At 35.3% G+C, this 19,779-nt stretch overlaps 3 protein-coding genes across 3 annotated transcripts in view; 1 reads left to right on the plus strand and 2 right to left on the minus strand.

Moving 5' to 3' along the window:
* Positions 1–19,779, minus strand: part of LOC129792688 (ARL14 effector protein-like) — a 693,823-nt gene that overhangs the window by 302,223 nt on the left and 371,821 nt on the right. The window lies entirely within an intron of this gene.
* LOC129792653 (uncharacterized) lies at positions 760–12,757 on the plus strand. The gene is made up of 4 exons (XM_055831949.1): positions 760–1,571; positions 9,349–9,632; positions 11,397–11,982; positions 12,208–12,757. Exons 1-4 carry the CDS (start codon positions 1,502–1,504, stop codon positions 12,444–12,446), a joined length of 1,179 nt encoding a protein of 392 aa, XP_055687924.1. The 5' UTR covers positions 760–1,501; the 3' UTR covers positions 12,447–12,757.
* LOC129792639 (uncharacterized) lies at positions 13,052–19,017 on the minus strand. The gene has a single exon (XM_055831930.1). The coding sequence runs from the start codon at positions 18,886–18,888 to the stop codon at positions 17,086–17,088; it is 1,803 nt and encodes a 600-aa protein (XP_055687905.1). The 5' UTR covers positions 18,889–19,017; the 3' UTR covers positions 13,052–17,085.

The raw sequence follows: 19,779 nt of genomic DNA on the forward strand, positions 1-19,779 counted from the left end.
AGTCTATGATGTCTCTGAAACAAGGAATAATTTTTTTTAATTTTAATGCTCTATCGTCTCCATCGTGAAAATGTTGCAAGAAGTGATATAATTTCAAATAATTAAAAAAAGAACGTTTAGGATTTTTTTCTTTTTTCTGAAAAAACTTTTGCTTGAGTTAATTTAACTTAATTCCTTCCAAATTTTTACTAATTAAATTTGTTTTTTGTTTGATTTTGAATTGAAATTCTTTTGTTCAAAATTATAAAGAGTTTTGTGCATAGTGTCCTTTCTATTACCGGATTATGTGCATAATTCGATGACTTAAAACTCATAATTCGAAAAAAAAGAACTAGAACTTACCTAAGAATGTAAATAGATCGAAGGAACATCAACTAATTAATCATTAGAACTACAAAAAAGGATTTTATGCACAAAATATATAGTAGAGACTACCTTTAAAAGGAGCTTATTCAAGCTTATATGGGTGTGAATTTCTTTTGAGGAAACATTTTTATCATGCACTATCTACTTGAATATAATTATAATTTTTCCTTTCAAAATGATACCTATAAAATAATAAAAATTTGTATCTTTGGATAAGAAATTAAGTAATAATTTTTCTTTAAGACTTCAACATTAAAAAACTTTATTAAAAGATAAGAAATAAAGGAAAAACTATCAAAAGAAAAAAAATTCAATTTCGGAAACTTTGGATGAAACTTTCGCAAAATTTCACCTCTTGACGACACCCAAGAGCTATTCGGGGGGCAATGAGGCGACAGAGGAGCGGGAGAGACTTGTGGGGAGCCGGATTGCTGGAGACGATGCGAGAGAGTGAGGCACTCCAGCGGGTCAGTCAGTTTCAGCGTTCTCGCCCGAGTGGCCGCCGTGGCGTCTCACGGAATTGAGTCTCATCGGAAATTGAGTGTAGTTCCAAAAAGAAAAAAATTAATTTCTTCGTCTTTTCGCGCTTTTCTGTGCACCATCTCCTGAGCTGTTTTCGCACCAAAAAATTGATTTGCATACAAACGATTTTTTTTACTCACAAAAGGTACAACTTTCGCGAAGTCCATAACACCCAAAACTGTGCCTGTGTGCTTTTTTTCCATATAGCTCATATTTTTCCTACATATGTGTGCAAAGAATTGAGTGGCGATTGACAACGCCTCGTGGGTTTTATCTCGCAAGACTATTTTTTTTTCACCTAACAAAGTGAAGAACTACAGCAAATATTTGATTTTCACGGTACACTATTGCCCATGTGTTCAGCTAGAGGCACACAGTGGTTGTCAAATAGCAATTCCTGGGGAATATTTTTGCAGTGTTGCTGACGAGTGTCTAAGAGGAGGAAGATCAAAACGTGTAACGTCTTAGCTGTTAACATTACAAAGAAAGGTGGTTGAGGAAAAAGTGAATTAAAAAAGATTGTGATCTGTGTTGTGGACGAAAAAACCTTTAACAAAAAAAGTGCAGCAATTCCAGCAATGAAAATATAAATGACACAGAAACCACCAAGAGAATGTTGGTCGTGCACTGGTCTATATTCACATTGACTCTCCAATTGACTTACTGTGCGTCCATTCATTCACGTAAGTTGCCCATACCGAAAAAAATCCACTTTTCCCCCCTTAAAGGTCACATCAGGAGGGAATGCATCGCAGATGGTCGTAGAATTTCCACACACCAAAAATAGTCGAAAAGTTGATTTTTCTCATTAAATGTATTAAATTGCCGCATGGTTGCAACAGATTAGTCACTCGCGATTTGAGGAGTTAGGCAAACAAGCTTCGTATGTGACGGTAAAATGGGCGTAGAAAATTCTTCTGTACGCTCCCAGCTTTGGAGGTTGCAGCTGAATCGTGTCGAATGGGGTATACAAAGAGATATTGCAGAGATTGTCAATGTTGCTAATTAATGAGTGCGGTTGGTGTAATTATATTTAAATTATATCTACCATCGGTGTGCAAGATTTCAGAGAGATATTAAAGTAAAAGGATGCTGCACTATTCATTATTTTTCAAAAGCTCTGAGTGAGCTTTGATTTAAGAAGCTCTGATATGTGTAAATTATAGCACCAGGGTTGACTACCTTTTAGTCATTTAATACTCATTGAAATCAAGATTAAAATAGATTTTAGAGGAAGGATAATTATTTGTAGCAAATTGTTTGTATTCATCAGATCTATCGAGTTCTTGGGTGAATGAATGGAAAACGTTCATTGTAATCTGGTTTGATGGCCTTAGGTGGGAAAATAGAAAATTTTCATCGGATATTTTGTGGTTTACTTTATAAAATTCAATGGTATTGTCTGATTAAGGGGACTGAGAGTTTATTAATCAAAGTTTTTTTTTATTTTATTTATTTTCTATTGTAAGATAAAATAAATTAAAGTTTCTTTCACTTTTAACCGTAAAATGACTCTTCCAAGTTTCCATAAGTATATTGTGAAAATATCGATGATTTTCTTTGTGAATAAAATGAAAAATTGTAATTAATTTTAAAACCTCTAAAAATACCAAGAAAAATACTAATAATCTTTAATAAGTTATTCTTTCTAATTCAAAACCATTTTGATCCAATAAATTTTCCCTAAAAAAATCTTTTCATACTAAAAATGAAATTCCAAGAAAATACTGCGAAGACGTTGAGTTCAGTACGTGTACAAAATAGGCGTAATAAAGTGTGGAAGCAAGATGTTTTGCGGTGTGCTTGATGAAAGGGTGCAACTGAGGCAGGCAGGTGAATAACCTTTTGGCACTCTTGTGTATTCCGCTAGAGACCTGCATGACTCTCGAGTTGGCTGATTTTCTTTCACATCGCAGATGCGAAGAGATGGGTGCTAAAAATAGCCATGGATTGGATTGTAACTGGAAACTCGCGATGCCTTTTTTTTGTGTGTGCTGCTCACACCGCGCTCTGTCTCACAACTTTCCACGTCAATATGCAATCGCGAATCTGGAGCTCTTTTGCACACGCCATCATAGCTTTGGGATTCTTTTCTGCATGCTGGGGGTTAGCTCGTATAGAAATCTTTTATAATGTGTTGTACATATAGCCATTCACTTCCTCAATTTCTATATTAGGTGTATGATTGGACAGAGAAATGTCGTTTGGAGTGGTATAAATAGCATCATCATCGTGAATATAATCAAACCCACTCGAGTGCTAGAGAGGAAGGTTGTTTGAGGCGTTTTGTCGTGAAATTTGTCATTTGTGTGGTGCAATGAAAAAGTAAATTTACACACAGCGGGAAATCTACCTGAAGATGTGAGATATTGTCACCACACTGAAATGCACTTGGCATTGGGCCGACCAACGCACATGGGCTCTGCATGATTGCATATTTTTTTCACTAGAGTTTATCTCAACATCTTTAGCATAATGCTTTTCTAATGGTTAAATTATTATTTTTTTGGTTAAGCTGCATCCGGTATAGAGAGGATGAATCGCACGCGCAAGAAGACAAAAAAATATATTTTCAGCTAAGTAGTTGTGACTCATTGGCAAAGACAAAATTCTGCTAATTCCAGCAAATGAGCTCTCCATGAGCTGTCTAGCTGGTCCACAGAGGACAACCAGACCATCTGTGGTGAGGACAAAAAAGACATGACTCAAATATTGACTGAAAGACAATACCATTAATGCTTTTGGAGGCTCCATCGCGCACCAAATGATTAAGTGGAAAAGCTCTCGAGAGGAGCTTTCGCGATATATGATTGATTCGAGCCCTAGAGCATGGCGCTATGGATTGGGTATTGGAGTAAACAACATGGAAAACTCGTTTTAATTGCGTCATATTTGCCGGTGTGGACCAAGAAATCATTCGCCACACATTTCTTAGAGATTTACACGAAGCTTCCAGATATTTTTTTTGTGAAAGAAAACTCCATACGACGCATGCAAATTCCATGATATTTTTCTCATCTCAAGTTTTATCGTTTGAGTAAACACGTAGCTTGGGATTTTCTCATATCTGTTCCCACGTAATTTTTCTTATTTAATTTAATTTCTTTCACTTCAAAAGAAAGAAAATCCATTTGTGAATCATGCAAAAATCACGCAGAGCAATTGCCAAAAATCCAAAAAATTTATTACACACCGCAAGTTCCTTTTAAAGACACGGGAAAGTCATCCAACGATGTTCGTCTTAATGATGATGATAAGCCGTGTTCAGCCGCGCACATTGTCGCAAAATTACAAGTTTGTAAACATAAATGTGTGATATGTAAACCGCTCTTAGAATAAATGTATTTTTTTAGGTTCATTTGTTTTAAAAATAATCAAGAAATTTAATTAAAGAATTGCCACACCAGAGGGGCTGAGACGAGGGAGGGGGGAATGTTGTATTACTCGTATGTAAACATGTTGGAAATACAGAAACAAATAAACATTGTTTGGAGTGGAATCCAAGGAGAGGCTAAATGTTCAATTTTGCAGAAACAATGGCGAGATAATGAGGAATTATAAAAAGTAATGACAACATATGATTTACCTGAGAATTGTCTCGATTTTTTTTGCCAAGTCAATTAACAGGGCAATAAAAAATAAATTAGCCGACACTCTGAACATTGAATTATTAAGGAAGTTGGGCATATATAAGTTTTTATTCCAAGATTTAATAAAAGAAGAGAAAAAAAGCTCAAAGCCTATAATTTTTTTTCTAATATTTTACAGAGAATTAATTTGTAATTATTTACTGGAAAAAATCTTTTTTTTTCAGTGTGTAAATAAGTTGGTAAACAAGTTCTAATGCAAAGCACACACAAAGAAAGTTTTATGCTTCGCTCAAAATAAATTCCATGCAATGTTATCACATTGTGGTAAACAGAGTGATATCAATATTTGAACTAAGAATGTAATTTATAGCATTTGTGTACATTTGGTTCTATTCTATAATGTAAATGGCTATTTTTGGATCGATCTAATATAAAATTTCTAACTCTGATTGATTTGCCTTGACCAATGATCTTCCAAAGGAATATTTATTAGCCCATGCGGAGAAGTCAAATCTCCGCGTGGGCTGAGAGTTTGCTGGCCAACATTGAGGTTTCTCCTGCTTTGCTCATCAGCAGTTTATGTTGTTGTTGTTTTTTTTCTTCTTGGAGGTCATGGACAATGAAAGAATTTTCGGAATGTACAATATTCATTTATTTGTGCAACTTTGCCTACGTGCAACGAGTCGCATGCAATTTATTCAGTCGCATTCAATGAGCAATCAAGGTGTTATTCGTGTATGTTGCTAACTGCGGGAGATGAGGAGTGGGATTGGTATAGACAAGGAGACAATATTGTGAGCATTAATTTGTCTATTAAAGCCCCGAAGACAACACATATCGACGACGTCATGTGGAAGCAATATTGCAAGTGATTAATTGAATTAAATATGTCGTAAACAAGGCACAAGAGATTGCGCGAGAACTCGTTCTCTCAGATTGTTTATTCGCGCTATTTTCATTTATCGGGTAATCAATAAATAAATACACATAGTATTGGACACCAAAATAGCCAATTGATTCTTCCATCCCTTCAATCAATATTGGTCCCAACCCATTGACGCCTTCCCGCATTCCCACACCGAAAAGGAAATATAATATAATTATATATTAATGTACTCACCTTTCCCAAAGGTTGGGGTAAATTTTCCATATAAAGCGAAAATTGATTAGGCCTCCATCAAATTAGAACCTTTCTTCAGGTCAAGGATAATTACAACTTTCAATTTTCTGATGAACATAAAAAGTTCTATTCTATGTAATTCTCATTTTTCTAATCCCTGATGAAAGCTCAGATAGAACCGAAAATTCACTGACGAAAAAAAATCGTCTTTTGATGCGAAAAAATGCTGAGCATAACCAAATGAAAATGTCTCAAAAATCAATGGAGCACAAGGCGCCACAGAAAGGGATATTGCAGCACATTTTCCGCTCTATGCCTGTGCTCGAGTGGAAAAACTCGCGATTTAGTGATAAAAATTTGTATATGCTAAGTCAGTTGGTAAATTTCATGCTCCAATTAGTGCCTCACAATGCGGGGTGGCGGAAGAAAGGGTCTCACACAGCGCGATAGAAGCAGCACACATAACTTCCCATAAGATACGAGAGTACATACTCGAAAATTCATCTCCCAAGTAGGCAATTATTTTGCCTCCAGCTCGACATTCATTTATCGGTCAATTGTGAATGTAAATAAGACAGTGGTATAATATTTTTGTTTCTACATGCGACAAATCGCGTAAAATAGAAGAGAGAAATAAAAAAAGTTAAGAGGTCCCCATGGCATGAACCTTCACGCGAGATGTTCTCACATTTAATCTCATAAATGTGCTACACTGAGTTTGTTGCAACTTTTCCCGAGTTAAATACAATGAAAATCTCAAGAACTTCTCAATGATGAAGAGGTGTGTCACCCAAAGGTAGTACGGAGAAGCAAAATACACAGAGCTTTTGTAGAAAAAGTTGCTGTGATAGCATTCGCTGCACCTGTGCTTTGAGAATGTGTCATGAATCATAAGAAATGTATGTAAAGTGTGGCTTTTGATTGAAGAACTTTTAGAGTTGGGAAAGTACATTGAAAGCTCTGTGCAGGTTAATTAGAAAAAAATAAGGTAGAATGTTCTAATGTGAGTCTTATCTTCTACAACTCTTCAACTTGTTCTAGAATGAGAGGAATTCTTTATTGCGTGGAAGTATTCGTGGACTATTGGGGCACTCAACGTGAGGGCATTTTAAAGATAGCAGTGTGTATTCAACCTGTGAATTAAAGGAACTTTTTATTTTTGAAGTTAAGGTCATAAAAATTGGTAAAAATATTCCTTAGGTAATTTGTTTTAAGAAGAATGGATCGACGCCAATTTTGGAGTCCCGGCTCAATTAAAAAAATTAATTAAATTAAATTTTTAACCCGAGGATTTTTATTAAAAAAATAGTCCTTGCTGAAACATGGACCAGAGTTTTTTTTCATGATAATTGATTATTTTTTTTAAATTGTTCTAATTTTGATTCAAACTATATTCTGGAAACGACTAAAAGAAACTGGTAGAACTTTAAAAAAATATGAGGCTAAAAATTAAATTTAAATTTAAAAATTAAATTCTTTCTTTTATTTTTGGGCAGATGTAATTAAAAATTGCCGCTGACTATTCTTAGAATTATCTTAAGAATATCTTAACTGCTCAATTTCTTCAAGTTCAACAGTTTTTGCTTAATTTTTATTTTAATTTTATATTTAGACAATTTAACCAGCCAAAAATTAATCGTTACGTCTACTTTTCATGTAGATAAACAAATTAAAGCCGTTGCTCGTCCAATTACGTCCCATCATTACGCAAAGTATGCAAAAAGTCTTATCAATTAAACTCCAGAACCGTAAAAGTTATTCAAAAACATTAATAAACATTTAAAAAATTCACGTTTTTGCGAAAAAAAATTATGTTGTATAACATTTTCCCCGCTCACCGAAGAAGTTAAAACAAATTCAGAGATAATTTAAAATTGGGAAAATGTGTGGCATTTTACTTTAATATATAGCTGGTTAGTGATTTAAGTTATGGTTTCGTCTTGAGTGCAGAAGTATGTGTGTATGGAGACATGCCTGACCCTGCTCCCGCGACACTGCACCTTTAGCGGATTATATCCACTTGAAACTAGATAGTGCCACACAGAGAAGTCTTCCATGTTGTTTTGCGCGGATAAAAATAACAAATCGAACGACTTGACTATCGCAATTCTTGCACAATAAAATATTACATGCAAGATCAGCTCCTAAAGCCAGACATTTTTCCCATTTATGTGTCTCTTAAATAATTTCTCTCACTCTCATTGCTCTTTTCAAAGTATAAAAATTTTTATGTAAAGTTGCTCGCCACAGTGTATATGGAGGACGAGAGCGCGCGCGCGCAACTTAAAGTCAAATGCTCGCGGGGTCATTTACAAATTGACCTCGCAATTGACATCTTATCAATTTGGCATGATAGCACGGCTCAGCGGCAGACATGCGTGTCCGTCCATTTAGTGCAATTAAATGCCAAAACGTGTACTTTAGAAGCCATAACTAAATTCAATTTGCTGCCTATGTGGATCGCGCAAAACATGATGGGAATTGACACTTTCTGTGCATAAAAGAATCGATTAGATATGCTGAGTGAGTATCAATTGCGATCAATTTGTTCGTCGTGCTGCAAAAGCATCGTCTTTTATTTTTCATTTGAAGCTATTTTCACAGAGACGCGCTAATCCACTTTACCGGTTTAACGTTCACGCGTTGTTAATTTTGAATATCAAAAGGAAAAAGTACTTCATTCGGTGAGTCATCAACGAGAATCTTGTTCAACTGGCTTCCTATATAGAGCGTCCATATACATATAATAAACTTGTGAAGGGTCCAACACTCCAAAAAATCATTTTTGGCAGTCCCCAAGGCTATCAAGTGGTACAAAAGTGCGCGAAAAGTTGCACAACAGCTGAAATTGAGGGCTTTGCAGCATATATAGAGGCATATGCATACATATAGCATAAAAGCGCCTATTTGGGAAACTATATAGGATTCGCCAGGGAGAGAGATTAATTGAGAGCAGAGTGATTGGCATGCCTCCCACGCTGAATAAAGCGCAATTCAGTGAATTTTCCATCCTAATTTGTGACACGACAATGGAGCCATTTAGTCGATTGACTCGCTTCTTGAGCCGCCTAAATTGGCTTCTTGTACTCCACTCTGTCGCTTTGGTCATTCATTAAAGTACACTGAGAAGGAACCGTGGAATGGGCACACGATACTATATACTTTACAGAGGGTTTCTTTAACAAAATCTTTGGCAAATAAAAATTTGGGAAAGCAGTCCAAGGGGAACTTTTATAGAACGGTCTTACTTGTATGGATGAATATTTGCTCCGAAACGTAACTGCAAATATATTGAAATTTTACTTTTTACAAATTTTTGTAAATATTTTAAATCTTTCAATTAAATTCGCATTATCGCATTAAAATAAAATACCTATAATTTAGCAAAGTTTTTTATTCCATGAGAATTTGTATTGTACGATCAATCGCATGCGATCACAGAACAATTAATGAGTAGTTTTTTTCATTCAACACGTGGAACCTTGAAAATCACGAAAAAGTTCAATAGATGATGCTGTGGGAATTATGTTTTGTATCGCATTGAGAAATAAAATAAATCCCCGCACAGAATGGTGGACAAAAATCAACAATGTTGTGAGCATAAAATGGTTTTTGTGTATGATTTCTGGGTGCGTCGGATTCTGCGTTAAATGCGCTCCATAAGATGACCTAAATCTCACCCCAAAGCATGTTTTTGCGTGATAAATTGCACCCTAATTCAAATATCCCCCCAAAATATTTGTCTTGTAGATGTTGAATCAGCGCCAGCAACGCCAGAGTCCATCTGCAGTGAGCTGCCGGAGACATCACTGCAGGAGGATGGGGTGGAGTCCAGCCTCACGCTGGAGCTAAAGCCCCACATGTTTCGGGGGTCGTGCAAGAGGATCTTCCTGGCGCCAGAATCTCATGGGTTCTTCGTGCGTCTCCATCGACCCGCCAATGGGAAAAAGTTCTCCTTCACAAATAAGAATCTTAGCAGTGGCCTAAAGATGCGCACGACAAATTCCACGACTGAATCGTGTCCATTAACCATTGTAAGTAGTTTTTTTCATCCTCCTAAAATCTTAACGGTCATTAATTTGTTCCTGAAATACAATTAATTTTTTTTATTTGCAAATTCTATAAAATTTTTTTTAGTTTTTTTATATAGTCTGCGAAATGCTATTAATTTGTCTTAATTACTAGCTCTATTTTAATTTGTAAAATTATCGCTGAGGTTTAATGTTTTGTTATTTTAGTGAATGGTTTAATTATCTTGAATCCCACAATGGATTTATTTTTCCCCCAAAAAAAAGTTGGAAAACAAGGAACATTCAAGACGACATTTTTTCCAAATTAATTTGCTTTATTCATCAAAATTATATAGCGCAACGATTTGATTAAATTACCAATAATGCTAAACAATTTGATGCGGCAGTATCCATTGATATTCACAAATTGATTCTCAGTACGTGAAAATGGGCTTTTAATGCATTAAAGACTGCGTTAAATTTTTATGAGATGCGCACCGCAGATTGGATATTAATACGGTTTTGGTGGTGTCCCACCCCCACCCGCTATGTATTGCATTGCATATTAGCATCAATACAGGAGAGGTTTGACTCTCTTGATCGCATTTTAATGACACCTCCGTGCCCGTATTTGGGGCCTGTGCGAAAGTTGATACGCCGCAAAAGCTACTGATTTATGGACACCCCGCGCGTCTAAATCAAACTAAAGACTGCCAATTGGGTTCATTTATTATGTATCGACCCTGACAATGAACAGAAAATCAATTAGATGCTATGCGTTGAATAATTCAAATATTCATTTTCTCAAATTCATTTCATTTTAGATCAAACAATGGATATTTTTCCAACATTTTCGTCTAAATGAAATTCAATGCCATCAGAATTAAAACTCTTTAGTAGCTTTTTGGGCGTTGCTCTACCAGAATCATCGCTTTTTGTATGCAGAAAATGTGTGTTGTTCTGAAAATAAATCAGGGAAGAAAAATAAATTATTCGATGAATAAAACTTCCTTGACTTAGATACTTCTCTAGCACTGACCTTAAAACTTGCTTTGAGGCTTAGGTCAAGATTTATTTTTGATTTTCCTTTGATTTTGTTGGCTGTGATGATTGACCTATATTTTTCAATTAGCCTAAAAGGCAAGACATTACTTTGTAAAGCATACATTGTAGAGATTGTTGGATTAAACCTGGTTTTTTTCTAAAACCAATTCTAAATTTCAGGAAAATTTTGAAATTTTGACATTTACTCGAATAGCAGATAATTCTTTCAGAAATTAAATTTAATTGATTTTGAACTTTAATGTTTAAGGGATATGGTCAAATACAATAATTTGAAAGTTTCAGGATGGGATTTCAACATGAATTTGAAACAAAAAAATATTGTCTGAATCTTCGTTAAATAGACAAATATTGGATCCTATTCTGTGTCCAAGAATTCTTTGATATTTCAAAAATTTCAAGGATTTTTTGGTCGCAGAATTAAAATTCAGTATTTCCATTTTTTAGAAAATTTTTTGTTCCTTAATGTAAAGGTATGCTTTTTACTTTTTAATTAAAAAAAAAGTATGTACTAAAACATCTTAAAGGACTTCTAATTAATCTCCCCAATATCAATTTAGGGCTTATTTTGTAACAAAAAATAATCTTAACTAGATATTTTAAAATTATATTTTCTGAATAGAAATTAATTTGAATTAATATCAATTTAACTTTATTTTCACTAAAATATTAAATTTATTTGACTGTTTTAATAAAATAACTCTTAATTTCTCTTTTAATTTGTAGTTCTTCTCAAATGATCCAAGAATCCCGCCATGGCGCATCGATCCGTGTCAGTTGGAAGCAAATGGCGGTATTGAAGAACCCGTGCGCCTCCTACAGGGACGCCTGCGAATTGTATGGCAACATGGTGGCAATATGCCCAGCTATCGCCTCCTCTTAACAGCTTTCGGCAAGGGTGAGCTGTGTAAGCAGGAGAGGAAGCACCCATGCCTCCGTGTTGGTCATGAGACACTCTTCTGCATCAGTGAGGATCTCACATGCGACGGCATCCAGCACTGTCCGTCTGGGAATGAGTACGACAGTGATGAGAGTATAGAGTTGTGCTCAGGAAACCAGAAACCCCCATTGGTGCCGCGAATGCATCTCTGGGAGCATTTTTCCATGCAAATGTTCCGGGAACTCTTTTCGCCGGATCTCACATCCACTTCAACGACTGTTGCGCCATTTTCGGAGGCGCCCGAATCGACACTTGCACCCTCTGGGACGAGAAAGAGTCTCACGCGCGGCCTTTCGCGGTACGGTCCGTGGGGTTACCTCATGCTAGGAATGCTTCTCTGCGGTGGAGCACTTCTCATCTGTGGTCTGTGGGGTAAGTTCTTCCTTTATTGGTTTCACATTTTAAATTTCAACCGTTAATTAACGTCCCAAAATTGATTACTTTCATGGGTTTTTCCTGTTTCAAAATTTCCCGACTTGAAGAAATTTTCCAAAAAAAAAAGAATTAGCGAAAAATTTCATTTCAAATTGAAATCTCACGACTGTATTCTATAAATAATTTGCAAAATTTACTCATCCATACTATTCTAATTCGCAGAGTGCTGCTGTCGTCAGACAAAACCTGCCACACCAGGGGCCAATGGGGACGGGCACACGGGGGAATCTTTCACGGATAGTCCAGCCACGGGTTCCACGCAATCCGACGTCACACCCCCAAATTACGACGAGATTGAGCCACCACCATCGTATTCAACCCTCTTCCCGGGCCTCAAAGCCACCAGCAGTGAGACCCAAACTGAAAGCAATACCCCAGCCACGGCTCCAACGGCCGTTTAGGTGTTACAACCATCTCAAACCCCGTCCCCGCAAGAAGGAGGGGGGCGCCAAGTCAGGCACACTAGGTGACGCAATTGACGCAATTCCACAACTAATTTTCTCCATTATAATTACTTTTTTTAATTAGCAACTCTAAAAATAATAACTAACTAAAAATAAATGTGATATAGATGATAAATTCGTAATGACTAAGCCGAGTAAGTTTTTTTTGTGTTAATTAAAATATTGTGTACATATTAAGGAGCTTTATTGTTACGAAAAGAAAATTAAAGAGAACAATAAATTGAAAAAAGCTTTAAGATAAAACGAAAGATGTCTTTTAACTCAAAATGTTACGTTACATCGGTGGTTTGTGTCCCAGATGGAGGGATTTTATTTTCTCTTAAGTTTGAAGATTTTGTTTGATTGAAAAATTACTTTTTTATGCAGGTAAGTAAAATTGTAAGAAAAGAAAAGAATAAAACAAAAAAGAAGAATTTCTATTTCAAAGAGTTTTTTTTTATTAAGATTTTGACCAACGAAGACCACAAAGATATTTTCAAGGGATCTCCAGAGAACTTTATTCAACTACAAAGAAATTTTAAATTCGATAAAAAGAAAAGACATTTAAAGTGATTATTCCTTTATTTTTTTGCAAGGTTTACCACAGCTTTCGATTTATTTTATGTGATATCTGAGATAATAAATAAAATTTCACAAAGATTCTTATCAAAAATTAAGTTTTTTAAATGCATTGAAAACAAAACTTTTCGTCCTGCATAAAATTACCTCAACAAAATTGTTAAAATATTTTTCTTCTGAAATTCTCTTAATTTCCAGTATAAAATACTGAATTGGTACAGTTTTTTGTTTTGTTGTATAAAAGAAAAGTTGTTTTCCCTTTAAAAGAAATTTACCTCAATAATACCATTGGTAGGATAATTACATATAGACAATAAAGGTATATGGTTTTTGTTCCAGGTGCATTTAACAATTAGTTATCAACATTTATGTCTTTTCTATGTATTTTTTCTTTTAATATAATTTACATTACGATGATTTTCTTTCATTGTTTCCCAATAAACCTTTTTTATGCTTTGAATTTTCTTTTTTTTTCTCATTATTCTTATGGGAAATTGTGGTGTATGATATTTTTTATTTTTATTTATTTTTTTACTATATAATTCTCTCTGTTAATTTACTCACAATATTTTATTGTATATAATAATGTAATGTGTGTATAATTTAATAATCATTTTATGTAGTCATATTATCGTTAGTTAATGCATTTAATGTTTTCCGTTTAAATGGGACATTACCACTAGTCAATGATCATTTAATAACATTTTTATAAAGGCGTGTGCTCTATGGTTCTCTTTGAATTTTATTTTCTATTTTAACCTTCAACCACATTTAATGTATTTTCTCCACTATATTTATTCATTTCTTTCGGGGATTTCTTATTTACACACTCACATACTGACTTTCAATGACGATTTGGATAAAATTGTTTTCTTTTAATTAATGTAGGTTAGCTAATCAAAAAATATAAAGGATGTTTTTTTTTGGTAAAGGTTATTTCTTTTAATTATGGTGATATTTAATATTTATACTTTGGTAAATTACATTGATGTCACAAATCACATTTTAAAGGTATTCCTTGTAAAATCTTTTTTTTTTCCTTAGAAATATCCTAAACTCCACGCTTTGTCTGCAGATTTAAAAAAAAAAGAGAAAACTTCCAGAAGAATTTAATTGATTTTAAATCATTTCCAAACTTTGACGTCGTGATGTAATAATTTAAGAAGACTCTAAAGTGGATTTTGTTGAAGAATTTTCTCTTTCGAAAAGTGCAGACAAAGTGACAGCCTCGGAGAAAATCCAAATCCTTAATTTCCTAAGACTTTTTTTCATCAATAAAATGTTTCTTTTTTGGTCTTTTTTTCCATCGATTTCCCTTCAAATAATGTACAACTGTCCTAATGCGCTCTTTTCTGCCCAAACTTTCCCCTCCCAAAAAGTTCACGTGTAAAATTGTCCTGTGGGAATGCTCAGCACTCGCTCACACATTTAAACATTAAATCCAGCAAGTTTTAACTACAACTATTGTATATTTTGTTTGTCAAATGTAAGTTTGCAACATAAATCTCCCAAATGGCAAAACCTCCGAAAAAAGTTTAACCACACTTGAAACTTCTCGCCAATGCCATAAATCAGCGATAAAAGTATTCAGACAGTTTTCTTATTCCTACTCCCCGCCTTCCCATATATGTGGTAACAACGGGGAGGTGGGGAAGTGCAGGGAAATGAGAAGCTTCGTACAAATATTTTTTTCTTTTTATCATATTCACATAATTTTATACATATTACAAGAGTTTTACGATATCTATTAAGGTTTTCTTTTGGACCCAACACCAAATGTGTTTTTTGTGTGTTGTCTGTGGCTAAAATGATACGTTCTAAATACGAAATTTTCTTGTTTTCTTTGTTATCCACTCTGAAATTCTGGAAATGGTACACCGGGAAAATAGATAAAATGCCTGAAAGTTGTTGTTTAATGAAAATTCTTTCGTCCACTAAAAGACAATAAAATGAATGTAATTTGAAAATAAGGAATTTTCGCCTTTTCCAAACTAAAGGTATGTACACAGTGAGGTTTCAGATGACGGGATTTTGAAGTTTGTTGAATAAAATACAGGATTTTGTTCTGATAGAACAGATAATTCAAAATCTTTCCTCTTTATGTTGTTAGAAAAATTGTATTAAAGTTTGATTCATAATATTGGTATTTTATGCAATTTTTATGCTGAATCTGAAACGAATTTAAAATTATACAAACATTGTTATCTGAAAGTTCACTGTATGTATAGTTTAAGCATATAACAAAAGAATTAAACGAGCTTTTTGGGTGGTTGATAGGAGGGAAATGCCGTTTTATGGAGCTTTCAATGTTTGTTTAATCCATGAAAAGATCTTTTTTCCATCTTCTCAGTCAAAATCTACTAAATTATAGTACGATTGTTATGTATTAAGATGAATTTTTTACAAGGCTCAGCATTAATTCGTAAGCTTTAAAATTTAAGCTACTATTTGTCTAAGCCGAAAATTCAGAGATCTTCAAGAAACTAACAATCACGCAAAAAAAAATGTTGAAAGGGGATTTTTTTAAAAGCTCGTATCATGACTATAAATTTTTATATGTAGTTGACAGGAAATTCAATATTCTGCTCCATAAATTTTATTACATTTCTTTCTGGTTTCTTCCTTAATATTCCGTTCTTATTCGAAACTAGTGTAGAGATATAAATTGTTTATTTCCCTCTTCCAATTTTTTCTTCCTATTTCAAGAATTTATATTTTTCTCAAATTATTCTATTAGAAAAACTTAAAAATAAATTCTATCCAGGAATCTTTGTATTCAGGTTAAACGATTTTCTGATTTAAAAAGAAATTAAGTTTAGAAATAAATCTTTAAAATAGATCTAAATCATAAAATGAATAAAAAGAGATTAAACGAAAAGCTTAAATGTTACCTCTGTACATAACATAATAAATTATTTCCTGAAATTCTTTTCTTAAAACGCTTTCACTTTAACTGTCTTTACCTAAGTTATTTAATTAACCAATTAGGACACAATTATTTGGTAATACGGATTGAGTTTTTCTTTAACAAAACCCAAAGAAAAGCTTCAAAGGAAAATCAGCATTTCACCCACATCAACCCCATTTGAGGAGAAACAAAAAAAAACGAAGAGAAAAAATGATAAAACGAAGAGGCGAAACTCAGATGAGGTGTCTCGATATCGTGTCATGTTAGTTAATCTTTTTTTTTTCTGGAACAGAGTGGTTTTTTAGAGATGGAATTGAAAACTATTTAGGGGCAGGAGGTGATGGTGCAAAACGGACGGTTCCGTGATTCAGAAATATTTTATAAATGTTTTTTTGTTCTCATAAGATTCGGGCGTAATTATGTCACATTTTATGTTTTCATTTATACAATGTCCATAACATTAAATTTATCCTTAATTTATATACCTTTTTTATCCCCTCCTCTCTGCCACTCTAACCCCTAAAGAGACTTTAAAATTTTAGTCTACTGAAATTCTCTTGTGAGAGAATTTATCTTCGTTAATGGCTATAATTTTTTAATGTTTTTATCTTATGTAGCTTATTATGGTATCAACTTATGACATGCTGAATGTCGACTTGTTAGCAGTGCAAATTGAGGGCTTTTATGTGATTTTTCTTCCCTTAAGAATCCATTACATTAATTATACTGAAGATGCATTTCCATATATAAACTCTTTTAGTCATTTTTTTGTATTGTAAAAATACGCTCTTACTATGTCCTATTAGTGGTTTCTGTAACATCATTAATTTTCTTTTAGTAACAACAATACTATCATTTTTCTTTTTGCATCCTGTCTCCTTCGACAGGACGTCTTGTGGGGCATTTTTTTTCGCCCACGCAGCTCTTCTGCACTCAATTTATCATCCTAATAACACTTTGAGTGGAGAAATCCGCATTGTTCATGGCAAAGCTATAATCTCAACAGGTTCGCACGTTAAATCACAATGATTTTGCTTTTGGGAGAGATTCCGGAAATTAAGTACCCAAAAGGACGCGTACAAAGTTCCCAAGACGACCGCTCAGATGGCGTCAATGTGGAAAGAGCAATGGCCGCGCTGTACTTTTCAATTTGAGCTTCTTCTTTGCACCACTACCAAAGTCAAAGCGATATAGAGGTGAAATACGCAGGCCAGTCTTTTCGGGAATAATCTTAAACTGTGCCTGCTCTTGGGTGGACATTGGCTTCACAAGTAGTGGTCGCTTTACGGACGTGAGGAAGCTATGCTCACCAAGTGGACGAATCGTACTAGGCATGAGAATTTTCTTACAAGGCTCAGGCTTTATTTGCTGTGTATGGCAGTTCAGTGGGGAGTACTTGCTTGGCTTGTAGATTGAGAAGATGTTGTTAATTAGGCTGATGGCATTGGAAGGTGGTGGGGACTGCACGTAGGCTTCTTGAGGGTAGAAATTTGTATACTTGTGGTGTGCAGGATGCATTTCAGGGTAGACTTTGTGCGTAAATTGCGGAAGTTTGTGCACCGGCGTTGGAGGTGGATAGAATGCCGGAACGTAGGGTTCGCTGTAGCCGAGATTGTTGATGTACCCCTCAGGTTGCGGGGGATCGAGTGAAGCTGATGGCGCTTTCAGAATTGGCGGTGGTGGTTCATACAGCAACAACTCCTCAGCCGTTGGTATACCCTCAACGAGACTTCCATTGTTATACCTCTCCACGTTGCTATTCTTCACCTTTGGCCTTCCTACAATGTTGGAGTTCTTGAATTGGATATCCTCCTCGGGCGATGGAGATTTATCCAACTCCTCCCAGTATTTCTCAAAATCAAAATTAAAATCATCCAGTTCGATGTCTGTAGAGCCAGATGAGCTATCATCGTACTTGCTGGGAGGTTTAACTTCGAGCATACTCTTGGTTTTCGTTCCATACCTGTAGTCGGACATGGGGTAGACATCATCATCGTAGACGGAACGTTTCGTTACCTTTGGTCTATCGCAGCAGATCAATTGTTCCATTTCGTCAACAAAACTGCTGCGACGTCGTCTATCGTTGCAGTCCACTTGAGCATCTTCATAGACGCTGCTATCATCGTTGTGGGATAGTTCTTCACCGTAGTAGTACCGTCTACTTCGTGCCTGCTTAGCAGCTAGAGCCTTTTCCCTCAGATGCCGTTTCAAGCGCCACATACCAAGTGGGAAGTCATCATCTTCGGAATCCTCAACGCGATGCAAATCATTCCTGATGTTCATTGGATTATTCCCCTTGGCTAAGCAGGATTCATTGACGCACCCATCTCTATCGCAAATTCGCATGAAGGATGGTGGGAATGATCCTGCACCTTCGACATAGGAATAGTTTCGTCGTCGGTATTGGAAGTCTTCGCGCTTCTGAGCATCTCTATGGCATTTTGGTGATGTTTGACCAACACTGAAGGAATGCGACTTAGGCACCATGGCTCGTTGCCTCTTACCACCTTCATACGATTCAGCTCCGAAGGAGTAGCTGCTTGATTTTGGATATTTGTACTCTCCATACCTCGTTGGTGTTGTTGGTTTGATTGGCATAAAGGTGAATCGATCGTCATTTCCGTTAACGTCTCTTCGTCCGTAGGCATTGCGCATCCTCCTACCACCTCCAAACTCCCTAAAATCTTCCTCTTCATCCACACTCTGATTCGAGTAGATGTTGTCCGTGTACCACGATGGATCTAGAGCTTCCTGCTTTGGGTATCGTTTCAATTTATCATGCCGCTGACTCCAGTATCGCTTGTCTGTGTTGCAGTCATACCGCATCCGTCGCTCAACGTTGTACTTGTGCTGACGCATCGCCTCGAGCTTACTCTCACGGAATCTCTCCCATTTTTCGCGGTCGCGCTCCATGCGACAATTAGCACACTTCCGGCGACTTCCGGTGTGCTGGTGTCTCTCGTAGTTTGAATTTTTATCCTTCCTGCGGCTTGAATCACATTTTTCGTTTCCATTTTTGTCCCGGTCCGGTTTAATAGGCTCTGGCTGTCACACCTCCTGAAGATACTTCACCGGACAAACGCCCTGGCGGTTCTCAGCTGAGCGCACCATCACCATTCCACCGACTTCCTCGCCGACCTGAAGGAAATTTTTATTCATGAATTTAATAGTTTTTAGAGTTACATTAATTTTTTTTTGAAATTTTTCCCTAATGCGTTTGCTTTTGTTTATCCTTAAAAGCCCTAACTAATAGTTAGAGAAATAATAGATCTGTTTGGTTTAGACTTTAAATGGATTAACTTTAATTTCTTAAAGAAAGACAAAAATTGAATAAAAATTTTTCTATTTTTTTCTTATCTTTGATAAATTTTTGTAAGAGTTTGTACTTTTTAAAATTCTATGTTGAAAATCTTCTTCAAAGTTGTGTACAAAATACCCTTTATTCTGGAACAGAGGACATTTTAGTGTTAATAAAATGTATTTTTGACCTGATCATCTCTTAAAACTTTGGCGGATTTAAAAGCTTTATTGGATATATAAACGCTGAACATTTTTTTTTGTTTCACTACAATATCCATTTTAAACTGCGAAAGTTATGAAGTTGAAAAAGAAAGTTTATACTGCTTCACAGAGAGAGAGTCTGTGAGCTTAAGGGATGAAAGTTCAGAATATAAGTAGAATAAGGAAATGGGAGGATAATGGAAATTCTTCACATTTCAACCTCACTAATCGTAATAAAAATTAAAGTTCTTTTGCGAAATGAGAAAAAGAATTTTCTCAATGAGATGAAAAAAAAAGAAGGAA

The sequence above is a fragment of the Lutzomyia longipalpis genome, chromosome 3, assembly GCF_024334085.1.
Source record: "Lutzomyia longipalpis isolate SR_M1_2022 chromosome 3, ASM2433408v1".
NCBI classification, from domain to species: Eukaryota; Metazoa; Arthropoda; class Insecta; order Diptera; family Psychodidae; genus Lutzomyia; species Lutzomyia longipalpis.

What these genes read in the sequence shown, in the direction of transcription:
- LOC129792639 (XM_055831930.1), bottom strand. Translation starts at nt 18,888, where the DNA reads ATGGAGCGCGACCGCGAAAAATGGGAGAGATTCCGTGAGAGTAAGCTC.
- LOC129792653 (XM_055831949.1), top strand. Translation starts at nt 1,502, where the DNA reads ATGTTGGTCGTGCACTGGTCTATATTCACATTGACTCTCCAATTGACT. An exon ending in CTGTGCGTCCATTCATTCAC is followed by an intron (nt 1,572 to 9,348) that starts GTAAGTTGCCCA and finishes TTTGTCTTGTAG; the next exon opens with ATGTTGAATCAGCGCCAGCA. An exon ending in TCTCATCTGTGGTCTGTGGG is followed by an intron (nt 11,983 to 12,207) that starts GTAAGTTCTTCC and finishes TCTAATTCGCAG; the next exon opens with AGTGCTGCTGTCGTCAGACA.